Genomic DNA, 21573 nt, shown 5'->3' on the forward strand with positions numbered 1-21573 from the left:
GTGGTACATGGACCTCTCACCGTTGTGGCCACTCCTGTTGCGGAGCACAGCCTCCGGACGCGCAGGCTCAGCGGCCATGGCTCACGGGCCCAGCCGCTCTGCGGCATGTGGGATCTTCCCGGACCGGGGCACGAACCCGCATGCCCTGCATCGGCAGGCGGACTCTCAACCACTGCGCCACCAGGGAAGCCCTATATATGAAACTTTTTATGACATATATATTAGTGTATAATTCAATGAATTTCAGAAACTGAACACACCATGTAACCAGAACACAGAATATTACCTGAACCTCAGAAGCCGCACTGAGCCCACTTCTAATTGTTGTATCCTCTGCCCGCTTCCAAGGATAACCATGCTCCCACCCTCATTCCATTGATTAGTTTTGCCTGCTTTTGTTCCTCATCTGAATGGGATCATGGACAACATGCATTCCTGTATGTCTGGCTCTTTTATCTAACATTGTATTTCAGAGATTCATCATTATTATTGTGTGTAGCTGTAGTACACACTTAAATTTTCCTCCAGAGAGACATTGCTTTATCTTTGCGCAACGACGTTATCATTCAAGTGACTCATTCGGGAGGGTCAGTAATATGCCATTATGAACAGAGAGAGGATGAAAGTGCTGGAGAGAAACCAGAGGCACTTTATAATTTATTAACATAGTGTGTTATTAATATATAATACAATTTACAGTATTGATTTTAAAAATAGAAGTCCTCTTTGGAAGGAGAAGGATTCACTTCCTGCTCTAAGACGTTATCATGCCTTGTCCAAGGAAAGAATCATTCCTCTGGTACCGGCAATGGCTGTTAAATTATAGGATTCTTAAAGATTGCCAGCTTTTCCTGGAGACTGAGAAATCGTGATTTATTCCCACCTTTCTGTGTCCTTATCCCTGCAATCCCTGCACTATCTTACCCTGCACATATGAGGTACAAAATAGCTATTTTTTGGGCTTCCCTGGTGGCACAGTGGTTCAGAGTCCGCTTGCCGATGCAGGGGACACGGGTTCGTGCCCCGGTCCGGGAGGATCCCACATGCCGCGGAGCGGTTATGCCCGTGAGCCATGGCCGCTGAGCCTGCGCGTCCGGAGCCTGTGCTCCACAACGGGAGAGGCCACAACAGTGAGAGGCCCGCGTACCGCCAAAAAAAAAAAAAAAGCTATTTGTTGACTGACTGAAGGGTCTAGCTAGCATTTATAGTGCCTTCACAGTGCCAGCCCCTGTGCCCAGATCTCCTGTTTACTCACCACAGCGACACTATCAGGCTGGTGCTATTATCACAGTTCGCTAGATGGGGAATCTTGGCCATCGGAAATAACTTATCCAGAGTCACTCAGACATTGTGTGGCAGAGCCAGGACCTTTGATCCCATGCTCTTTAGCCTTCACCGCGGTGCCTGCACACTCTATCTCAGGCCAACAGAAGCTGCGGTGGTGGCTAGGTGCTTGGATGCCCTGTGGCCAGGAGCTCTGCCAGCTGAGAACACGCGGCCTGGTCTGTCCCAGCCCCTTCCCCTGTGGCCATGTAGAAGGAGCTTGCTCCGTGGGCTCTCACTGCCCGAGCCCCGTGGGTGGCGTGTGATTTCCTCGCTGGCTTCCTCCTCCCTCAGTATCCCCCGCCAGCGCCTGCTGCTGGTGCTGACTGCCCGTCACGGGCTTCCGTTGGCCAGCTCCTCCATCGGGAGAGGAACGGACGCAGCCTTAGCATCTGCAGTTTTCTCCACGTGCCGAGCTCCTCTCAGCCTCTGCCCCACCTCCCCCATGTGTATTTCATCTAGTTGCTGCCTAGTTAACCCACACATCTCATCTGGTATATATTGGCCCTTGATGATTATTCGTTGGAACGAAATGAATAAACGAATGGTAAATGAGACTTAAAAATTCAGTATTGATATAAACTTCGCTTTTTAAAAAATGTTGACTCTGCCCTCCCCACTACTAAAAGTGTAAGCGATGATAATGAATTAACATACAATAAAGAGGAAATGCAACACACCCATCCTTTTACGGTATGACATAAATGGGGATAGATCATTTGTAAGATTCTGTGACCTCTTCTGATTCTTAGCATAGTTTTTAACCAGCTTTTATATAGTGGTAATCATTATATATACGCAGCATTTTGTGTTTTTAAATTCTTTTCTTGATATTTTGCATGTGTTGATGTTTTCCATAAATCTACATGGACTACCTTGCTTACCATTTTTATTATAATATCCCACTGGATGGGCCTCCCGTAATAAACATGGGTTTTGCTTTTTGTAGCCAGTGCCCACCTGGCATTGCCAATTCTCTGGACTAGAGTAATTTAAAGGAAGCAGGTTGCAGGTTGTCTTGCTTGAGGAACTGGCCTTTTGGGCATTGTTGTGTCGTGATTACGGCAAAGCTGTGATGATGTGTCCCCCTATTTTATTCCAGGATGCTTTTCTCTGGCAGGCAGTGTGGCCATGTTGGGAGACCTGAGGAACTTTTACTGACGTTCAAGATATTCCTTGTCATCATTTGTCTTCATGTCACTGTGGTTACATCCCTGGAAGGTAAGGTGCCCATTTTCCTTCATCTTTTTCCTATTTTATCTGTGTGTGTGTGTGTGTGTGTGTGTGTGTGTTTATTTGGGATTGTTTTACTGTGGTAAAAAAAACATAACATAAAACTTACCATTTTCACCATCTTTAAGTATATAATTCACTGCCATTAAATGTATTCACAGTTTTGTGCAACGATCACCACTATCCAGTTCCAGAACACTTTCATCATCTCAAATAGGAACTCTGCACCCATTAAGCAATAACTTCCCTTCCCCCCTCCCCCCAGGCCCTGGTAACCTCTGTTATTTCTGTCTCTATGATTTTGCCTATTCTAGGTACCTCATGTAAGTATAAGGAATCATACAATATTCATCCTCTTGTGTCTGGCTCATTTCCCTTAGCATGTTTCCAAGGTTCATCCATGTTGTAACATGATCCAGAATTTCATTCCTTTTTAAGGCTGAATAATGCTCCATTGTATGTACATATTTTGTTTATCTCTTCAATGTTGATGGACATTTGGGTTATTTCCACCTTTTGGCTATTATAAATAATGCTAGTGTGAACATTGGTGTTTAAGTATCCGTTTGAGTCCCTTCTTTCAATTCTTTGGGGTATATATACCTAGGAGTAGAATTGCTGGGTCATATGGTAATTCTGTGTTTAACTTTTTGAGGATCTGCCAAACTGTTTCCCACAGAGGCTGCACCATTTAACATTCTTACCAGCAAGGCACAGGATTCCAATTTTTCTATATCCTCACCAACACTTGTTATTTTCTGTTGTTTTGATAATGGATGTGAAATGGTATCATTGTGGTTTTTATTTGCATTTCCTTAATGATTAGTGATTTTGAACATGTTTTCATGTGCTTATTAGTCATTTGTGTATCTTCTTTAGAGAAATGACTATTCGAATCTTTGGTCCATTTTTGAATTGGGTTGTTTGGGGTTTTCTGTTTTCATTGAGTTTTAGGAGTTCATTATATATTCAGGATACTAATCCTTTATTATATATATGATTTGCAAATATTTTCCCCCTTCTGTGAGTTGTCTTTTCACTCTTTTTTTTTTTGGCTGCATTGGGTCTTCGTTGCTGTGCATGGGCTTTCTTTAGTTGTGGCAAGCGGGGGCTACTCTTCATTGCGGTGTGCGGGCTTCTCATTGTGGTGGCTCCTCTTGTTGTGGAGCACGGGCCCTAGAGCACGTGGGCTTCAGTAGTTGCAGCACATAGGCTTAGTAGTTGTGGCACACAGGCTTAGTTGCTCCACAGGATGTGGGATCTTCCTGGACCAGGGATCAAACCTGTGTGCCCTGCATTGGCAGGCAGATTCTTAACCACTGCGCCACCAGGGAGTCCCTTTTCACTCTTTTAATAGTGTTCTTTGATGCACAAAAGTTTTTAATTTTGATGAAGTCCAATTTGTCTATTTTTACTTTATTGCCTGTGTTTTTGCTGTCATATCCAAGAAATGTCATGAAGATTTTTCCCTATTTTTCTTCTAAGAGCTTTATAGTTTTAGACCGGGGCACGAACCCGTGTCCCCTGCATCGGCAGGCAGACTCCCAACCACTGCACCACCAGGGAAGCCCCTATTTGTTTTTAAAAGTACCTACTCGAAGGCACTTCTGCATGGAAATTTAAGGGAGATAGAGAATCACCCTAATGAAGCAGCATCCATTTCAGAAAAGAGGATCCTTAGACGCTTATGTGAGAATGGGAAAACGTACCTGAGGAAGGCGATAAAAAGTCCAGAAACCCCAGGGCTGCAATATCTTTGAGTACAACTGCCAAAAGAATACAGTGCTATGCAAATATAAAAAATCAGTATTTAAGAAGACATTATTAAGGACATACAGAGAAATACCTTACTTATTTAGAAGAGAGTTGCAAGACCAAGGAATCTTTGTTGGATAAAGCAAATATCTACTAGCAGCAAACAACAGCATAAATACAACAGACACACAGATGCACACAAACTAAATGGAAAACTTGCAACAGATTAAAACACAGTTGAGGGCTTCCCTGGTGGTGCAGTGGTTGGGAGTCTGCCTGCCGATGCAGGGGACACGGGTTCGTGCCCGGGTCCGGGAGGATCCCACATGCCGCGGAGCAGCTGGGCCCGTGAGCCATGGCCGCTGAGCCTGGGCGTCTGGAGCCTGTGCTCCGCAACGGGAGAGGCCATGGCAGTGAGAGGCCCGCGTACCGCAAAAAGCAAACAAACAAACAAAAAAACACAGTTGACAGTCCTTCAAAAGTAGGCACTGGGGCATATTGTCAAGAAGCCATGATACTTTACACAAAGAAATAAGAGCTAAATGTGTATTGACTGCTTACAATGTGCTGGGTTCCTATGTGCTGTATATACATCCACTCTCTTAAGCTGCTCAACCAAATCTATTAAGGGGAGATCCTAGTCTTAGCACCATTTCTCAGATCAAGAAACTGAGGCTCAGAGAGATAAGTAACTTGCTCAAGGGAGTGGCCGAGCTGGGAATTGTACCCAACTTGGAATTTTGTGCTCCTAACCACAAAACCAGAGTTCTCAAACTTGAGTATGCATCAGAATCACCTGGAAGGCTTGTTAAGCCAGATTCCTGGGTCCTTCCCTGAGAGTTTTTGATTTAGTAGCTCTGGGGCGGGCCCTGAGAATTGACATTTCTAACAAGTTCTCAGGTGATGTTGATGTGACTGGTTCAGAGATGATACCACTACCTACACAACTGGCAGAAGACATAAGTAGGGAGAGAAAACTCCTCCAGATATATATCATGGGATACAAATTCTTTTATGGCCATGTGATGTTCATGTAAGCTGTGCTCAGACACATCATCTCCTTGGGGCATTAAGACACCACTGTGGGGGCTTCCCTGGTGGCGCAGTGGTTGAGAGTCCGCCTGCCGATGCAGGGGACACGGGTTCGTGCCCCGGTCTGGGAAGATCCCACATGCCGTGGAGCGGCTGGGCCTGTGAGCCATGGCCGCTGAGCCTGCGCTCCGCAACGGGAGAGGCCACAACAGTGAGAGGCTAGCATACCGCAAAAAAAAAAAAAAAATTATGAAAATGGGGCAGGTAAACATGAGAGTTTCATGGCTCTGAAACCAGCCTGAGTAGGGAAAACCTGTGTGGATGCTAAGGTCGCTGAATGTATTTCTTGCTCTGGCTCTCTGATGAATTGATTTCTTAAGGCAGTGGTTCTCAGAGTGTGGCCCCCAGACAAGCAACATCAGCATCACCTGGGAGCTCTTTAGAAGTGCAGATTCTCAGGCCCAGCCTAGACCTGCTGAATTGGAAACTCTGAGGGTGGGGTCCAGCAGTCTGTGCTTTAACCATCCCTCCAGGTGATGCTGATGCATTCTCAGAGAGCCACAGTCTTAAAGAATTGGCTGAAACATTACTGTGCCCCATGATATAGTAGAAAGGTGGTGAGATCTAGAGTTAGAGCCCTCCCCGTGCCTGCCACCTGCTATTTGTATGATCTCTATTTGCCAGTAGACTGACATGGGACTCTATTTCCTCATCTTCAAAATGGGTGTAATCCTGAGCTCCCCCAGTGGGCTCTTGTTTTTTGTTTTGTTTAAACATTATTTATCTTTTATTTTTTTAAATATTTTATTTATTTATATTTGGCTGTGTTGGGTCTTCTTTGCTGTGCACGGGCTTCCTCTAGTTGCGGCGAGCGGGGGCTCCTCTTCCTTGTGGTGCACAGGCTTCTCACTGTGGTGGCTTCTCTTGTTGCGGAGCACGGGCTCTAGGTGTGTGGGCTTCAGTAGTTGTGGCACGTGGGCTCAGTAGTTGCGGCTCACGGGCTCTAGAGCACAGGCTCAGTAGTTGTGGCGCATGGGCTTAGTTGCTCCACGGCATGTGGGATCTTCCCAGAGCAGGGCTCGAACCTGTGTCCCCTGCATTGGCAGGTGGATTCTTAACCACCGCGCCACCAGGGAAGCCCTGGGCTCTTGTTAAGGCTCAATATATGTTTTAAAAAAAGAACCTCCATGATGGCAAAGGTTTTTCTTTTTCTTTTCTCTGTTTCTTTTTCCAGCTTTATTGACATATAACATTTAACATTGCATATGCAAAGGTTTTTCTGAATGAAGTGTTTTGGGATCTGGAAAGGGCTAAATAGGAGTTCGTTATTGTCTTTCAGAACTCCAACTAAGAGTATTCATGTTATTTAATAATCACTTTGATAATATTTACCTGTGCCAGCCGCTGTTCTTTGAAGTAGGCACTAGCATTAGGCTCCGTTTTACAGACTTACAGGAAACCGAGGCGCAAAGAAGGTAAGCAACTTGCCCTAGGTTAAACATTTTGGTTGCAGAGTTGCAATTCGAACTCAGGCCATCTGACCCAAAGTTTGTGTGTTTAGCCACTACGCTGTCCTGTCTTCAGCATTCTTAACCTCTCTGCTACACTAGGTTGTGTACTGTGCTTGGTGGTTGTGTAGCTGTAGGTTAAACGTCAAGGTGGAATCCACTTCTGGACTGGATATTGGACTGGATCATCCAGACGGCTTATAGGCATCATCTCTCTGAACAGCTTTGGACTGAGGCAGGTTCTTTTCGGTTCAGGATGGCTTAGGTCTGGTCTTTGATGAAGGCCAAGGGGACCTGCTACTTCTACATTGGATAATCAGTTGTGTGGTAATGAGTGCCTGCTGTGTGCCTAGCATTACTGGCTGCTGAGAGGACATCATCTCTGACTCCAGGAAATTTACACTCCAGTTGGAGGGACATGACTATGACACATGAGAACAGTACAAACTGTAACTAAATCCTGAAGCGTGAGTCAGTGCTATAGGGCTTTAACATATGGCCTTCGGCCAAATCCGTGGGTGAGTCTAGTTAAATGTTAAGCCACCTGTAGCAGATGCTATTGGTGCGCTGCCCATCTCCCTTGGCCCACCCAGAGGTCACCTAGAGACGGATCCTGCACATGTTGGTGGCTCCCATGTCTCCCTGACTGAGAATGATCTGTACCCATGCACCCATGCTTGGCCTGTACATGGAACAAGCTAGTAGTGCCGGGGAGTTAATACCCCAAAGCAGTGAAGAATGGGAGTTCGTGTTTACCTATGCCAGCTTCCTTGTCCCTTGGTGGGACAATGCTAAGGTGTGTTCTATACACCTAGGAGATTGTTGGATTGGGCCACAGTTGCCCATAGTAGCAGTGTGCTAATTAATGTACCCATTATTGGCTTTACTCTCTTCCCTACCTCACTCCCCTACTCCCTCCCTCTGCTTCCTGGGATCATCCCCATTTGGAAACACACTCATTTTCCAAGTCTAGCCCAGTATTACTGCCTCTATGAAACCTCCCCTCACGTCTTCATAAGAATTAAATCTCTTCTGCCAGTGCTCCCTTTTCTGTTTATCCATGTCTTTTTATGCTTGTCACTTTGTATCATGTCATGATGTACTTCCTTTGCATCATGAGTCGTTTCAGCACATGGTCTGTGCCAGGTGAGAAGGGAGAATGAAGGTTTGGCAAGGTGGGTGGGAAACTAATGGGGTGAAAGCAGGCAGAGGGCCTGCTCTGGGGCAGGCCATGATGTAGATCATCTCATTTAATCCTCACAAAAACTCTTTATGGTAGATATTTTAAGTCTCAGTTTGCAGATGAAGAAACTGAGTGTCAAAGAGAGTAAGTCGTTTGCCCAGAGTCACACAGCTTGGAGGATCCCCCATTGGAATCAGTAGCCCGTACTGTTCATACTATACCAGGTTGCCCAGTAAGTGAAGACTGAATGAACGTGGCACTGAGGCACGGAGAGAAGAGGGAGAGGGAGCCTGAAGGACTGCCAGGGAGCAGCCGTTGCCCCTGGCTCTGGGGTATCTGGACTGCAAACACAGTAGCTTCGCCCTGGAAGCCTGAGAGATGACTCAGTGGCTCTTGACAGTGAGGAGGGATCGGACTGGCACTCCCTTTTTTTTTTTTTAAACATCTTTATTGGAGTATAATTGCTTTACAATGTTGTGTTAGTTTCTGCTGTATAACAAAGTGAATCAGCTATACATATACATATATCCCCATATCTTCTCCCCGGACTGACACTCTCTTGTTAGGCCACTGACCAATAGAGAAAACCCTTAGACCTTGACACTTCCAGTTGTGTAATTTGGTGATGTTCGAGGGAGTCATTCGTGGTCTACCAGAAGCCCAAATAAGTTTTGGCGGGTAACTTACCTCTAGCCTCTAGCTCTCTTGGGCTGTGCCAATACCTCTTTTCTTTTCTTCCTCCCTCCCTCCCTTCCTTCCTTTCTTCCACCGCTTTTTTTTTGTCTTCCAAGAAGGTCTTCTTTTAGGTACAACTGTTTTCCAGAGCGTGAGATGACATATTAGTGGAAGATGGTTATAATTTCATTCTTGCAGAGTTGTCGTCCCCATTTGGAAACAAGTACACATTTGAGCCAGTTTGGTGACCTCATGAGCTATAATCCCAACTTACTGTCTTTCTGGGCTGGATCTAGATCTTTCTGTGCTGAAGGCATTTCTAGTGATAGATTTCTCTCTAATTCCCCTTGTCCAAGGCCTCACTGGCTTGTCTTCTCTTACCGTCTCATACTTTGTCCATCCAAGTCTTTGTTCTTCTTTCCAAACCCAGTGCTGGTCTCCTTGTCTCTCACTTTTCTATCTGTAAAATTGCGATTATAAATACCATAGTGCTGATCTGATACTCAGCCAATTTCCCAAGCCCCCAAAATTCCACACAGGCATGAGGTCACTTCTGCTGGGCCCTGACTCTTTCCCTGGCAGGTAGAAGTGGTGACAAGGAATGATAGAGAATCTAGATGGGTTGAGGGGGAAACTGAAAGCAGAGGACATTGTGTCCCACTTTCCACTTAGAACTCTGGATGAGAACCCCTCACAGTGGACTGTAAATCAACATGGGGCAGTGGCAGAGATGAGAAATGGTGGCACAGTGTGTTTAGGCAGAGTGAAGGCTGGAGGTGGTGTCCTCTCCAGGTCTTTCTCATCTCTTGTGTGACAGGGAAGGGATTCAAAATTGCCCTCGTGTTCCTAGTGGGTAGCTCTGTTGAGAGCCAGGGGCAGGGACAGGGCTGCAGAGATGACGGTGTGGACAGCTGAGACCAGGGGCCAGATGGAGGATGTGACAGACACCCAGTGGTGAGAGCTGAGAGGACCTAGGTCAGCAAGAGAGGGACCCCCCAGGCCAGGGTGGGATTCTGAGAGACTAGAACATGGGGCGCACTGGACACAGCCTTCAGCAGTGGATGCCAGCTGGACCCCCAGGAACCCTGCAGGGTGAGGGAGATCCCTGGAGAGACCCTTGAGAACCCAGTGCTCAGCACGAGGTGATGTAGGTCCTTTCTCCCTGCTGTGCAGAACACTGGCACCCCATTCCTAACCTGGAAGCCATCTTGACTACCAGAAGGAAGAGGAGGGAAAACGAAGATTGCGCATTTATCTGGAAGACATTGAGTTACCTAGAGACCATTTTAGAGCGGAAGAGAGAGCTACCTTAAATCATCAGGTTTAAGGATCCCTTTCCTGTACCTCTGGAATGGAGGCTCCAAAACAAGATGGAGTCATCCTAGACATCAAAGGAAAGCTCAAGGATTTCTTTTTAATTTGTTTATTGTCACTATTGTTTGTACATCTAAATTATGTCTATACATTTTATAAGATTTTTTAAAAATTTTTTATTTATTTATTTTTAGTTTTGGCTGTGTTGGGTCTTCGTTTCTGCGCGAGGGCTTTCTCTAGTTGCAGCGAGCGGGGGCCACTCTTCATCGCGGTGCGCGGGGCTTTCACTGTCACGGCCTCTCTTGTTGCGGAGCACAGGCTCCAGACGCGCAGGCTCAGTAGTTGTGGCTCACGGGCCCAGTTGCTCCGCGGCATGTGGGATCTTCCCAGACCAGGGCTCGAACCCGTGTCCCCTGCATTGGCAGGCAGATTCTTAACCACTGCGCCACCAGGGAAGCCCCGTATGTCTATACATTTTATACTAACTCTAAAACATCCATACTGAACAGTTAGGATGTGTCAGGACACTGCTAGCAGTGGTGAAGGCCATCATGATATCCTGAATTCTGCTCCTCCTCCTGGTTTTATCTTTGCAGGTATGAAGGAATATCTGGTCAGGTCCTGTCTATATCCTCCATAGTGTTAGCACATAGTAAGTGCTCAATAAACTGGCTGGTTGGTTGGTTTTGATTTGCGGCTCTAGTCTAAAGCCTAGAGATACACTAAAACATGGACTGCTCTCCTCAGCTTACACCACCAGCATTATCCTTATCTGAACCCAATGAGTTCTGATACAACATATATTCCACTAAACTTTTGTGTAGACCTCAGTGAGGTGGCTGTACATTGGCTCCAATTACCCTTAAGGAATGTATTTCCTTTCCTCCATGTGATGAAGGGGCTCGGCTGATTGCCTGTTAAGAGTCCTTCACACTTTGACATTGTGAGTTCGATTACCCAGTAGGATCAGTCTTTGGATTCCTGATTTGTTGTCCTGGGATACCGGGGATCCTTGAGGTCTGCCTCGAACTAAGAACCACTCATCTCTGCAATCCCATTTTAAGGCTGCTCTCCTATTCAAAGTTCCTAATATGAAACTGGAAACAATTTAAAAGTCCTATTTTCTCCAGACTACTTTTTTTAACTTGACGTGATTTCGAAAGCTCTTAAAGTTACTGTGAAGCCAGTGAATCTCTTGATTTCCATATTGATAAAAGCTCCAGACATGGCTTTTGCTGACTGGTAAATCTCCCAGTTGCCAGTGCTATCCTTGCCTTGTTGTACATGGAAAAGTCCCAGTGTCTCTTTGTAGGATCCAGTGGCAACAGCACATAGCACTGAACATTAAGAACAGCGGTAGCAACCCATCTGGACATTTCTGTAGGTCTTCATGGTCTACAGAGCACCTTGGCATATACATCATCTCCTCATGTCCCCCTGAGGTGGGTGGAGAAGTTTGTATTATCCCCACTTTGCTGATGAGAGGACTGAAGCGCAAAGCAAAGGATACTTTTCTAGGTTACCCAGCAAGAGACAGTATCAAGGTGCTGAAAGCAGCTCTCCAGAACTCTTTCTTGTACACCAGCCTGCACGAAGTGCTTGCTTTTAGTTATAGGAGTATGTTTTATCCAAGATCTTTAACAAGGGTGACTTTAACCATGAGGAATGTCCCTCTAAATGAGGAGTTGGCAAACTTTTCTTTAAAGAACCAGATAATAAATATTTTGGCTTTGTGATCCTTATGGCCTCTGTGACAACTACTCAACGCTGCCCATGCAGCTCAAAAGTGGCCCTAGACAATATGTAAATGAATAGATGTGGCTTTGAGCCAGTGGAACTTTATTTGCAAATACAGTTGGTGGGCTGGATTCGGCCCATGGACTGTAGTTTACAGACTCCTTCCTGGTCTAGACAGTGCAGAAGTGGTGCGGCACTTACTACTGATCATTTATATTACACCCATTCCTTGCTTTTCTTCTTGCTGGCTGAGCCTGGCTTCGTAGGGTGCTCCCCTCTTTCAGCACTCAGGAGTAAATCCTGATTATTCTAAGCCACCCGTGGAAATGCTGTTCCTTGCCAATATTTGATTTAGGAGTGGGTATGTGACTGAATTTTTTTTTTTTTTTTTTTTTTTTGCGGTATGTGGGCCTCTCACTGTTGTGGCCTCTCCTGTTGCGGAGCACAGGCTCCGGACGCGCAGGCTCAGGGGCCATGGCTCACGGGCCCAGCCGCTCCACGGCGTGTGGGATCTTCCCGGACCGGGGCACGAACTGGTATCCCCTGCATCGGCAGGCGGACTCTCAACCACTGCGCCACCAGGAAAGCCCTGTGACTGACTTTTGACCAAAAAGCCACCTGGGAAAATCTGCTGGGGGACTTCTAGGAAAACATCCCCACTCCTGAGACTCAATGAAAAAGAGTTTCTCTTCTTACTCTGGACACGCACTGTCCAATATGATAGCCACTAGGCACATGTGGCTATTTAAATTTAAATTAATTAAAATTAAGTGAAATTAAAAATTCAGTTCCTCAGTCACACTAAGTCACATCTCAAGCGTTCAGTATTCACGTGGGGCTAGTGGTTGCCGTACTGGACAGTGCAGATATAGAATATTTCCATCGTTGTAGAAAGTTCTCTTGGCTAGTGCTGTGCCTAGACATTTTCATGTTTGGATTTGATGCCTGAAACAGTGGTAGCCATCTTAAAAACACTGAGAGGAGCTAGGGAGTGCAAGTAGAAAGTGGAGATAACCTGAGTTTTTGAAAGGTTGAGTCCCTGAACTAACTGTATCCTGAGGCTGAATGAACCGACGGCTGGAAAAGGCCTGGCTCTTTGTTGCCATCACTGAGCTGTAGGACCAGCCTTAGAACTGTCCGCTTTTGGAGTTCTTGTTAGGTGGCTTAATTGAATGTCCTTAATGTTTGTGATACTTTTAACTGAATGTTCTGCGACTTGCCTCTGAAAGCATTCTAACACATCTAAGTTAACTTTACAAAGGTTTACTGTGTGTCACATCGTTTTAAATGCTTCGTGCGTTACCTCCGTGAATCCTGATAATAGTTACGGTCAGGTGTTAATCCTTCATTTTCTAGATGAGGGAACTGAGGCTTGGACGGTTTGAGTCACTTCCAAGTTCACACAGCTGGAAAGTAGAAGTGGTGGCATTTTAGAACTTGTGTCCTTAACCACTTCCTCAGTGTTTAGTCCCTGAAGCAGTTGAAAATGTTTTTTTACACGACTTTGACTGAAACTTTGCCATATTCATTTATCCTGGGATGGGTTTGTACCTCCAAAGGATTAGATAAAGATTAAGAGAGATCTGAGGAATAAAAGCAATAGTTCCGCTGATTTAATCTGTTAAGAAGTAAGTTGTTCCAAGAGAACATGCTGTTGAAATGTACCTTGATGTGGGTACAGCTTTCCTTCAAGGAAATAACAAGAAACAGATTGATCTTGGCAAGAAGCCTCATGTTCACAAGATGACAGCGCTGTAAAAGAAACCCATCAAGGTAGATTGAGAGTGCTTTTGCAACAATGTCTGTGGCAATTGTGTTTGTTTTTTTGTGTGTTTTTTTTTTTTTTTTTTTGCGGTACACGGGCCTCTCACTGTTGTGGCCTCTCCCGCTGCGGAGCACAGGCTCCGGACGTGCAGGCTCAGCGGCCACGGCTCACGGGCCCAGCCGCTGCGCGGCATGTGGGATCCTCCCGGACCAGGGCACAAACCGGTGTGCCCTGCATCGGCAGGCGGACTCCCAACCACTGCGCCACCAGGGAAGCCCAATTGTGTTTGTTTTTAACATCAGTGTCCTATTTGACCTATACCCTTCCCTCTTCTTTCCCTTTAGGAATGCACACAGCATAAAGTAAAAGTTACTCTCTTGTTGCTCTAGTATTTAGTATAGTATAGAATTTTGTTAATTTAAGGACGAGAGAAATGAAAACTATCAAATGGGTGGTGGTGTTGCTTTGGTGAATAAATGAGAATTGCTTATAATTATCTGATTAATTGAATAAACAAGGACTGAACACATAGCTGTCTTGTGTCTCAACTCTGTAGCCTTTTTTGCCTTGCTCCTAATGTAAAATAGGCCTTGTCATTACACTGGTTACTGGTTTGGATTCACAGTAAAGGCTAACCAATTCTGGGTTTTGGTGTACAGGCAGGAGGGATGAGTTTGAATTAGTGAAGAACTTTCAGTCATAGGATTTTTTTTCAAAGTAGAATTTTAAAACTTTCAAGTGAGTTGCATAATATCACTAAAATGTAAACTCTGTTTGAGGCCAGGGGTTTGGTTTTATTCCTGCTATAACCCCAGTGCCTAGCATACAATTGGCCTTCAAAAATTGGAATAAGTGAATAAGCTTTGGGCAAATCCCTTCATGTTCTGAGCTTCTTTCCTCCCTTGTAGACTGAAGGGCTTGGACTAGTTTGGTATTTAGTCTTTTCCAGACCTATGGCTTATGTTGTAATTCTTTTCTTCCAGTGAACTCCAAGTCCTAAAAGATACTATCTTTCAAATGGTTTATTTAAGTAAAATTTTCCTCCCATTTTTGTGCTGAGCAAAGGCAACAAAGATAACTGCATCCAGTGTTTGTGATCAGTAGTAGAAAACCAGGAGAGATGTAATTTCAAACAAAGCAAACATCACACTCTGTTTTCTCATGCAGTCTATTGTGGGTAAATAAACCATTTTTGAAGTAAAGAAATATAGTATAAGTCACTACCTTTGCCACTTTTCTGGATTTACAATATTATACTAGGTCATCTTCAAGTCTCCTTCGCCTCTGAAATGGATTTCTATGAACTTCCATTTCCTGATGTGTAATACAAAGTGATGGAACCCCACGGTCTTTCTAGGAGATGTCTTCCTATGATGCTAACCCATGGAAACTTGAATTAGACGAACACAGTTTTGTAATAGATATTCTCACTAATCAAGCATTAGTGAATAGATAGGAATGTTTTAAAGTTAGAATGGAAATCACATACATGCAAATCTTGGAAAGAAACTATCTTTATGATTTTTTAAAAACGCCCCTCTGCAAATTACTGCTATCACGTTGTTTGTTTTAAGGAAAAAAAAACAGTTTATTACATAAAGGTAAACTTTATCCAAAGACACAGAATCATGCAGAGTGAATTAATAATAATTACAGGGACTTCCCTGGTGGCGCAGTCATTAAGAATCCGCCTGCCAATGCAGGGGACACAGGTTCGAACCCTGGTCTGGGAAGACCCCACATGCCGTGGAGCAACTAAGCCCGTGCGCCACAACTACTGAGCCTGAGCTCTAGGGTCCACGAGCCACAAGTACTGAGCCTGCATGCCACAACTACTGAAGCCCACGCACCTAGAGCCCATGCTCTGCAACAAGAGAAGCCACCGTGATGAGAAGCCTGCGCATCGCAATAAAGAGTAGTCCCCGCTCGATGCAACTAGAGAAAGCCCATGTGCAGCAACAAAGACCCAGTGCAGCCAAAAAAGAAATAAATAAATGAATTTAAAAAATTAAAAAAAATAATAATTACAACTTACTGTTGGAACTGTGATAAAAATACTTTGTAAATGTAATATAATTTCCTTCAAAGCAAGCACCCCCATTTTTACAGTTGAAGAAATATAAGCAGAGAAATGTCAGAAACTTACTCAAGGCAGAGCAAGGATTTGGACCTCTCTCTCAAGAGCCTAGTCTCTTAATCACATTTAAAGTTGGTTAAGGAGGCATGCTCATTCATCCATTGGAAATATATGGACATGGGCCTTTTATCCACATGGAGATTACTAACTCAAGAGTTACACATTATTAAAAGTGAGGAGTTCCAGATCAGACTTCAAAGCTCATGACAAGCCAAAGACAATAGAAGGGGAAAACAGTAGAACAGGAGCCGCCAACATACAGAGGCCTAAGGGCCTCCTAAGCATCTTCTACCCAGAAGTGCTACAGCAGAGGTTAAGGTTTACACGGCTTCAAAACAGAGGGAACTCAAAAATACAACTTTTTCACCTAAGGATGCAGCAAGAATATCCATAATTCAGCCGTTCTCTGTGGCTTTTACTAGTATGTCACTGTTTACGGAACTGGTTTGTCACACAGGAGTTCTACAGTTGGGGGTCATGAAAAAACATGATATGGATGTTAGCTAGGAGCAAAGCTGGGGAAGTGAGTCACAAAGAAGGGGGGATTCATATTCAGCCTCAGAGTGGCAAGGACTCCCCCTCCTCTGATTCATATTGATTCCCTGACTTTTGACCTAGTCAATATGAGGGCAAAGAACTGGAGAAAAAATGACTGGGGAGAGTGATTTTAGCATTAATTTTGACCTATCATTAGTTTAATGGGTATCATTACTCTACAACACTCAAATTAAGTCTGATGTGGCAGAGACTGGCTGGCAGCTCACCAAAGCTTTCTTCCTTAGCACACAGCTAGACTACATTTCCCAGCCTCCCTTGCAGTTAGAAGTGGCCATGTGGCTGAGTTCTGGCCAGTGGGTGTGGGGAGAAATGATGTTTGCCACTTCCGGGCTTAGCCATTAAAAATCTCTCACCTGGGGCTTCCCTGGTGGCGCAGTGGTTGAGAGTCCGCCTGCCAATGCAGGGGACACAGGTTCGTGCCCCGGTCCGGGAAGATCCCACATGCCGCGGAGCCTGCGCGTCCGGATCTTGTGCTCCGCAACGGGAGAGGCCACAACAGTGAGAGGCCCGCGTACCGCAAAAAAAAAAAAAAAAAATCTCCCACCTGTTTGCCTGGCTGGATGTTGCTCTCCAGAGCAAACTTGGAATCTTCATGTTGAAAATGGCAGTGCCTCTGTCAGCCTGGGTTCCTGAATGATTGCATGGAGCAGATGCTGCTCTCTCTGTCCCACCCTACCCTCCACTCTAGGCTGCTGATTGGACTTCACACCTGGAAAATTAACTTTTTTTTTTTTAAGTGTCTGAGATTTCAGCGTTTATTTATTGTAGCAACTTGCCTTACCTTAACTAATGAGGCAGGGTAGTTGTTACATCTCATTCATTCTGCCATTGGAAGGTGGGGTGGGATGGGCTAGGCATCCCTTCTTTCTTGAGATCATGTATGAACCCAGGTTCATACAATCTAAGAAAGCTGGAGGAGGCTATTCTGGGCATTACCAGATTATCACTGTCCAATCAGGAGAGAGTCATTTGTAGTCAGGGGACTCCACCAGAGCTGCCCACTCCCTTTGTGCCAACCCAGGCCACTGGGACCTCCACAATGTGGTATAAGGTTAAGACTACAGGCTCTGGACTTCCTGGGGTCAAGTCTTACCTCTGCCATTTATTAACTCTGACTGTACCAAGGTATTTAATCATTGTGCTTCAGTTTCCTTATCTGTAAAGTAGCAGTATCTCTCTCATAGAGTTATATGCAGATTAAATGAGTTAATGCATGTAAAACAGATGGCTGAAATGCATTTGACACGTTGTAAGAACTCCGTAAAAACTATAGCCGTCATCACTAGAGACCAGCATGATCTAATAGAAATTTTTGTGATAATGGAAGTGTTCTATATGTGTCCAGTATGGTAGCCACCAACCACATGTGGCCACTGACCACTTGAAATGTGACTGAGAAACTGAATTTTAAATTTTATTTAACTTTAAATTTAAATAGCCACACGTGGGTAGTGGCTACCATATTGAACAGTACAGCTATAGGCCATTTGTTCTAATTGCTTCAGAATTTTTTGAATTAGTGGTTTTGGGTTTTTTTTGGATATATACCCAGGAGTGGAATTGCTGGGTCATATGGTAGTTCTATTTTTAGCTTTTTGAGAAACCTCCCTGCTGTTTTCCACAGTGGCTGCACCAATATACATTCCCACCAACCGTACGAGGGTTCCTTTTTCTCTACATCCTCGCCAACATTTGTTATTTGTTAACCTACCTGCCGCACTTGAGGGATTCAGAGCAATGTCATCTGCACTGTTGGGGTTTGATAGGTTAACTATTCTGCTTCTCCCTCACCGCAACATCCCCTACATCCTCTCATCTTACCTTAGAAGTGTCTGTTGAACCTCTCTTTTCATGCCAGCTTCCCAAGCACCGGTTCAAGTCGTCATCATGTCTTGGCTAATCTACTGCAGTAGCCTGCTGTCTGGCCGTCCCACTATAGATCACCCTCCTCGTTTATTTCATAGCTATGTAAAAAAAATATTGTTCTGTGCCAGGGGCTGGGGAGGATGGGGAGTCCGTTGTGCAGCCAAGTCCTTACCTTAGGCTCCGCACCCCCGGAGGACCTAAGCTAAGATGCCAAGGGGGTCACTGCTCACCTGTGAGCTGGCAAAGAGTGGCGTGATCTGAGGGAGACTGGAAGAGTTTCTGTACCCTACCCACTGGTGCCCCACCCCCCCACTTCCAGGTGCTTCTGCACTTAAACATCTACCACAGGGAACTCTCACTACCCATAAATGACAGGTGCTTTGGAGTGAAAGAACATGTCAGCTGACTAACAGCAGAATCAGCCGAGACACTAGTGGGCATCCGGGAGGAGAGGGGCACCCAGGCAAATGTTGCTTTCCTTAAGCTGGATCTCTTCGGGAGGAAACGGAGATAGCCCTGGAGTGTGCATTCTCTATGGGGGCCACTTCGCCCCCATGGGAATGAAAATTGGTTCTTGGGGGCCAAAAAAATTTATTTGTTTTTTTGGCTGCATTGGGTCTTCATTGCTGCGCGCAGGCTTTCTCTAGTTGCGGCGAACCGGGGCTACTCTTCGTTGTGGTGCACGGGATTCTCATTGCGGTGGCTTCTCTTGCTGCATAGCACGGACTCTAGGCGCGTGGGCTTCAGTAGTTGTGGTGCACGGGCTCAGTAGTTGTGACGCATGGGCTTAGTTGCTCCGCGGCATGTGGGATCTTCCCGGACCAGGGCTCAAACCCGTGTCCCCTGCATTGGCAGGTGGATTCTTAACCACTGCATCACCAGGGAAGTCCCAAAATCTTACATATTACACAGGGCTGGGACTTGGATGAGGCAAGTGAGGGGTCTAGGGCACAGAATGTTAGGAGACACCCCCTCTTAGGGCTGTGTGTGTGTGTGTACACACATACATAAATACACGCATACATAAATATATACATACTGTTTGGATGGCAAGGAGTGTTGTGGGTAAGGGAATGGAAAGGGTCGGGCAAAGGGGGAAAGTGTTGTGATTTTAAATAGAGTGGTCTGGATCAGTCTCTCAGAGAAGGTGATATTTGAGCAACATTTGAAAGAGGCAGCAGGGCAAACCAAGGGGTTCTCTGTGGGAAAAGTATTTCCGGCAGAGGGAGCAGCAAGTGCAAAGGCCCTGAGGTGGGACTATGCCCAGTGTGTTGGAGGAACAGCAGGGACACCAGAGTGGTTGGGTGAGGGGAGAGGAGGGGGAGATGAGGTCTGGATAGAGGGCCATGTTTCACGGGCATGTGGGGAGATTCCATGAAGAAGCATGGGTATAATGCCACTGTAATAAGTGTTCAATAGAGGCCAGTTTGCCTCTCTCCCTCCCTGCCCCCTGAAACACTAAGCAGTATTTACCTTTCAGACTGAAAAAGCTCCAGAAGCTACCAGCCTTCAGAAGTAGAGTGAACCCAAGTTGTGGCTAGCATTTTATAATGGAAAGCACAACCCAAATACTCCATTATCTGCACTGGCCTTGACGGGCAGCCTAGATTACTGTCTATGTGTCTAACTTCAGGGGGGCTGGGAAGGGGGGATGATGCCCTAAAACCCCCACCTGTCAGAAACAGTTTATTTCAAGGCTCTCCTCCTTCCTAAAGTATACATCCCTCCCAGTGGAATGGGGTGGGTGGCCAGCAGGTCAGTGGCTCTTCACTGTTTTAGACCACAGCCCAAGATGAGAAGCAGCCCAGTATAGTGGGGCTGGAAAGCCTAGGCTCAGATCCTAGCTCTGTCCCTTTACTACACATGTTATTTGACCTCCCTGTGCCTCGGTTTCCCCATCTGTAAAATGGGGTAACTTGCCTCGTATTGTTGTTATGAGGACTAAATGAGTTAATATTTATGAAGTGCCTGGTCACAGTAATGCTATATACATGCTTGTTAATTTAAAATAGAGTCCCTTTTGGGACTCTACTGTTCCCAGAAAAAAATACATATGAATACACACAAATTTGCATTCTATTCTAGGGCATTTATGGACACTCCAAAATGCATCTCCTAGATCCTCAAGGGAGGGACTGTGTTAACCTCTGAGAGAGGCCAGATCATTTCTGGAGGGGTTAAGGGGCGAGAGGGCGGGTGAGTGGTACCGTGTGAGGATGGGAGAGGAGCAAGACCCAGGGGCTGGGGAATCAAGGCCACGTTTCACCCACTTCCCGTTTTGGCCACGGCCCACCTAGAATTGCCAATCGTTTGCACTTTGGGAAAATCCACCAGCTAGGAGGTGAAGTTTTCTTTAGGGATGTCATTATCAATTGTTTAATAAAAACGTTGTGTCAGAGTATTTATTGAGCACTGTGACGTGAGATGGTCACAGCTCAAGTAAACACATTTTGGCTGTGCCGAAGTAGAAATGTTTTCAGTCATTTTGTTGGTTCTGTAGTAAAATCTGAAAAATACAGTTCTTGTAAGAGTGTCTGTTGTCCCAAGCCCTGGAGAGCCACTGTCATAATAATTTTGTTTTGTTTGGGGTTCCTGTATAAGAGTGCCTAGGCGTGGCACCTTGTTTTGAATCATCTCTCTATGGAACAGTAATTCAATCCAGAGAAGGACTGTCACCGGATTACAAATTTTAGTTGGTTCTAAAACATTCATGCAAGGGGGGCTAGTTGTATTCTCTTTAGATCCACTCATAGAAGATTAAGCCTTTATCTTTCCCATCCAACTTCGGGGAGAATGTGCTGGGTGTAAAGAGAACCAACTGTCTGACGTTTTAAGTCTTACGTCTCCCACATATCAAATAGCAGAAGAAAAATGAAAACCTCAGAACCCTCAGACATGACCTTGTATGTCTTGGGTGCAGGTTATTCGGGAGGTGATCCCAGGAATCAGGAGTGAGCGAGCAGGGAGAGGGCATTAGGAAGAGGAAAGGCTGATAAAGGGTACGGTATTGAGATCATTGCTGTAGGCAACGTTTGTGATACGGCAGTTGAATGGCCATTTTAGTACACGTTTAGAAGATCTGTTAAGCAAGCTACCTGCTGTGATTGGCAGTTATAGCTATGATTCCAAAGTACAGATTCTGAACCATAGCCATCTAAGAAGTATTCTCAAGTCTTTCCTTCATGGACTCTGCCTCATTGCTCTCAGATCTTTTGCCCATCTTTCCCCTGCTGTGCTTTGTATCACAGGGACCTGACCCCTTGCAATATTTGCATTAAATTGATGCTCTTGAACTGCCTGTCATATATTCATGACTGCTGGAGACTCCTTAATGATGTCATCAGTCAATGCAAAAATGCAAAGCCCTGCACTGGATTCCTGGAGGATAGTAAAGAATCAGGCAGCTTAGCATTTAGTTGGGAAAACAAGACATACAGTGGAAAAAGTTAAATAACAGTGCCGAACAGTATATGTCCAAATGCCAAGT

The 21573-nt window shown here is 45.3% G+C and overlaps 1 protein-coding gene across 6 annotated transcripts in view; it reads left to right on the forward strand.

Annotated features, from left to right (window-relative positions):
- ADGRG2 (adhesion G protein-coupled receptor G2) overlaps window positions 1-21573 on the forward strand; it is a 107348-nt gene that overhangs the window by 33146 nt on the left and 52629 nt on the right. For all 6 annotated transcript variants that reach the window (XM_060291918.1, XM_060291923.1, XM_060291920.1 and 3 more), the window contains exon 2: window positions 2426-2544. In XM_060291918.1, coding sequence (XP_060147901.1) covers window positions 2427-2544 — 118 coding nt within the window. In that variant the 5' untranslated portion in view covers window position 2426. The remainder of the gene's footprint in view (window positions 1-2425; window positions 2545-21573) is intronic.

Source organism: Globicephala melas, chromosome X, assembly GCF_963455315.2.
Source record: "Globicephala melas chromosome X, mGloMel1.2, whole genome shotgun sequence".
Taxonomy (NCBI): Eukaryota; Metazoa; Chordata; class Mammalia; order Artiodactyla; family Delphinidae; genus Globicephala; species Globicephala melas.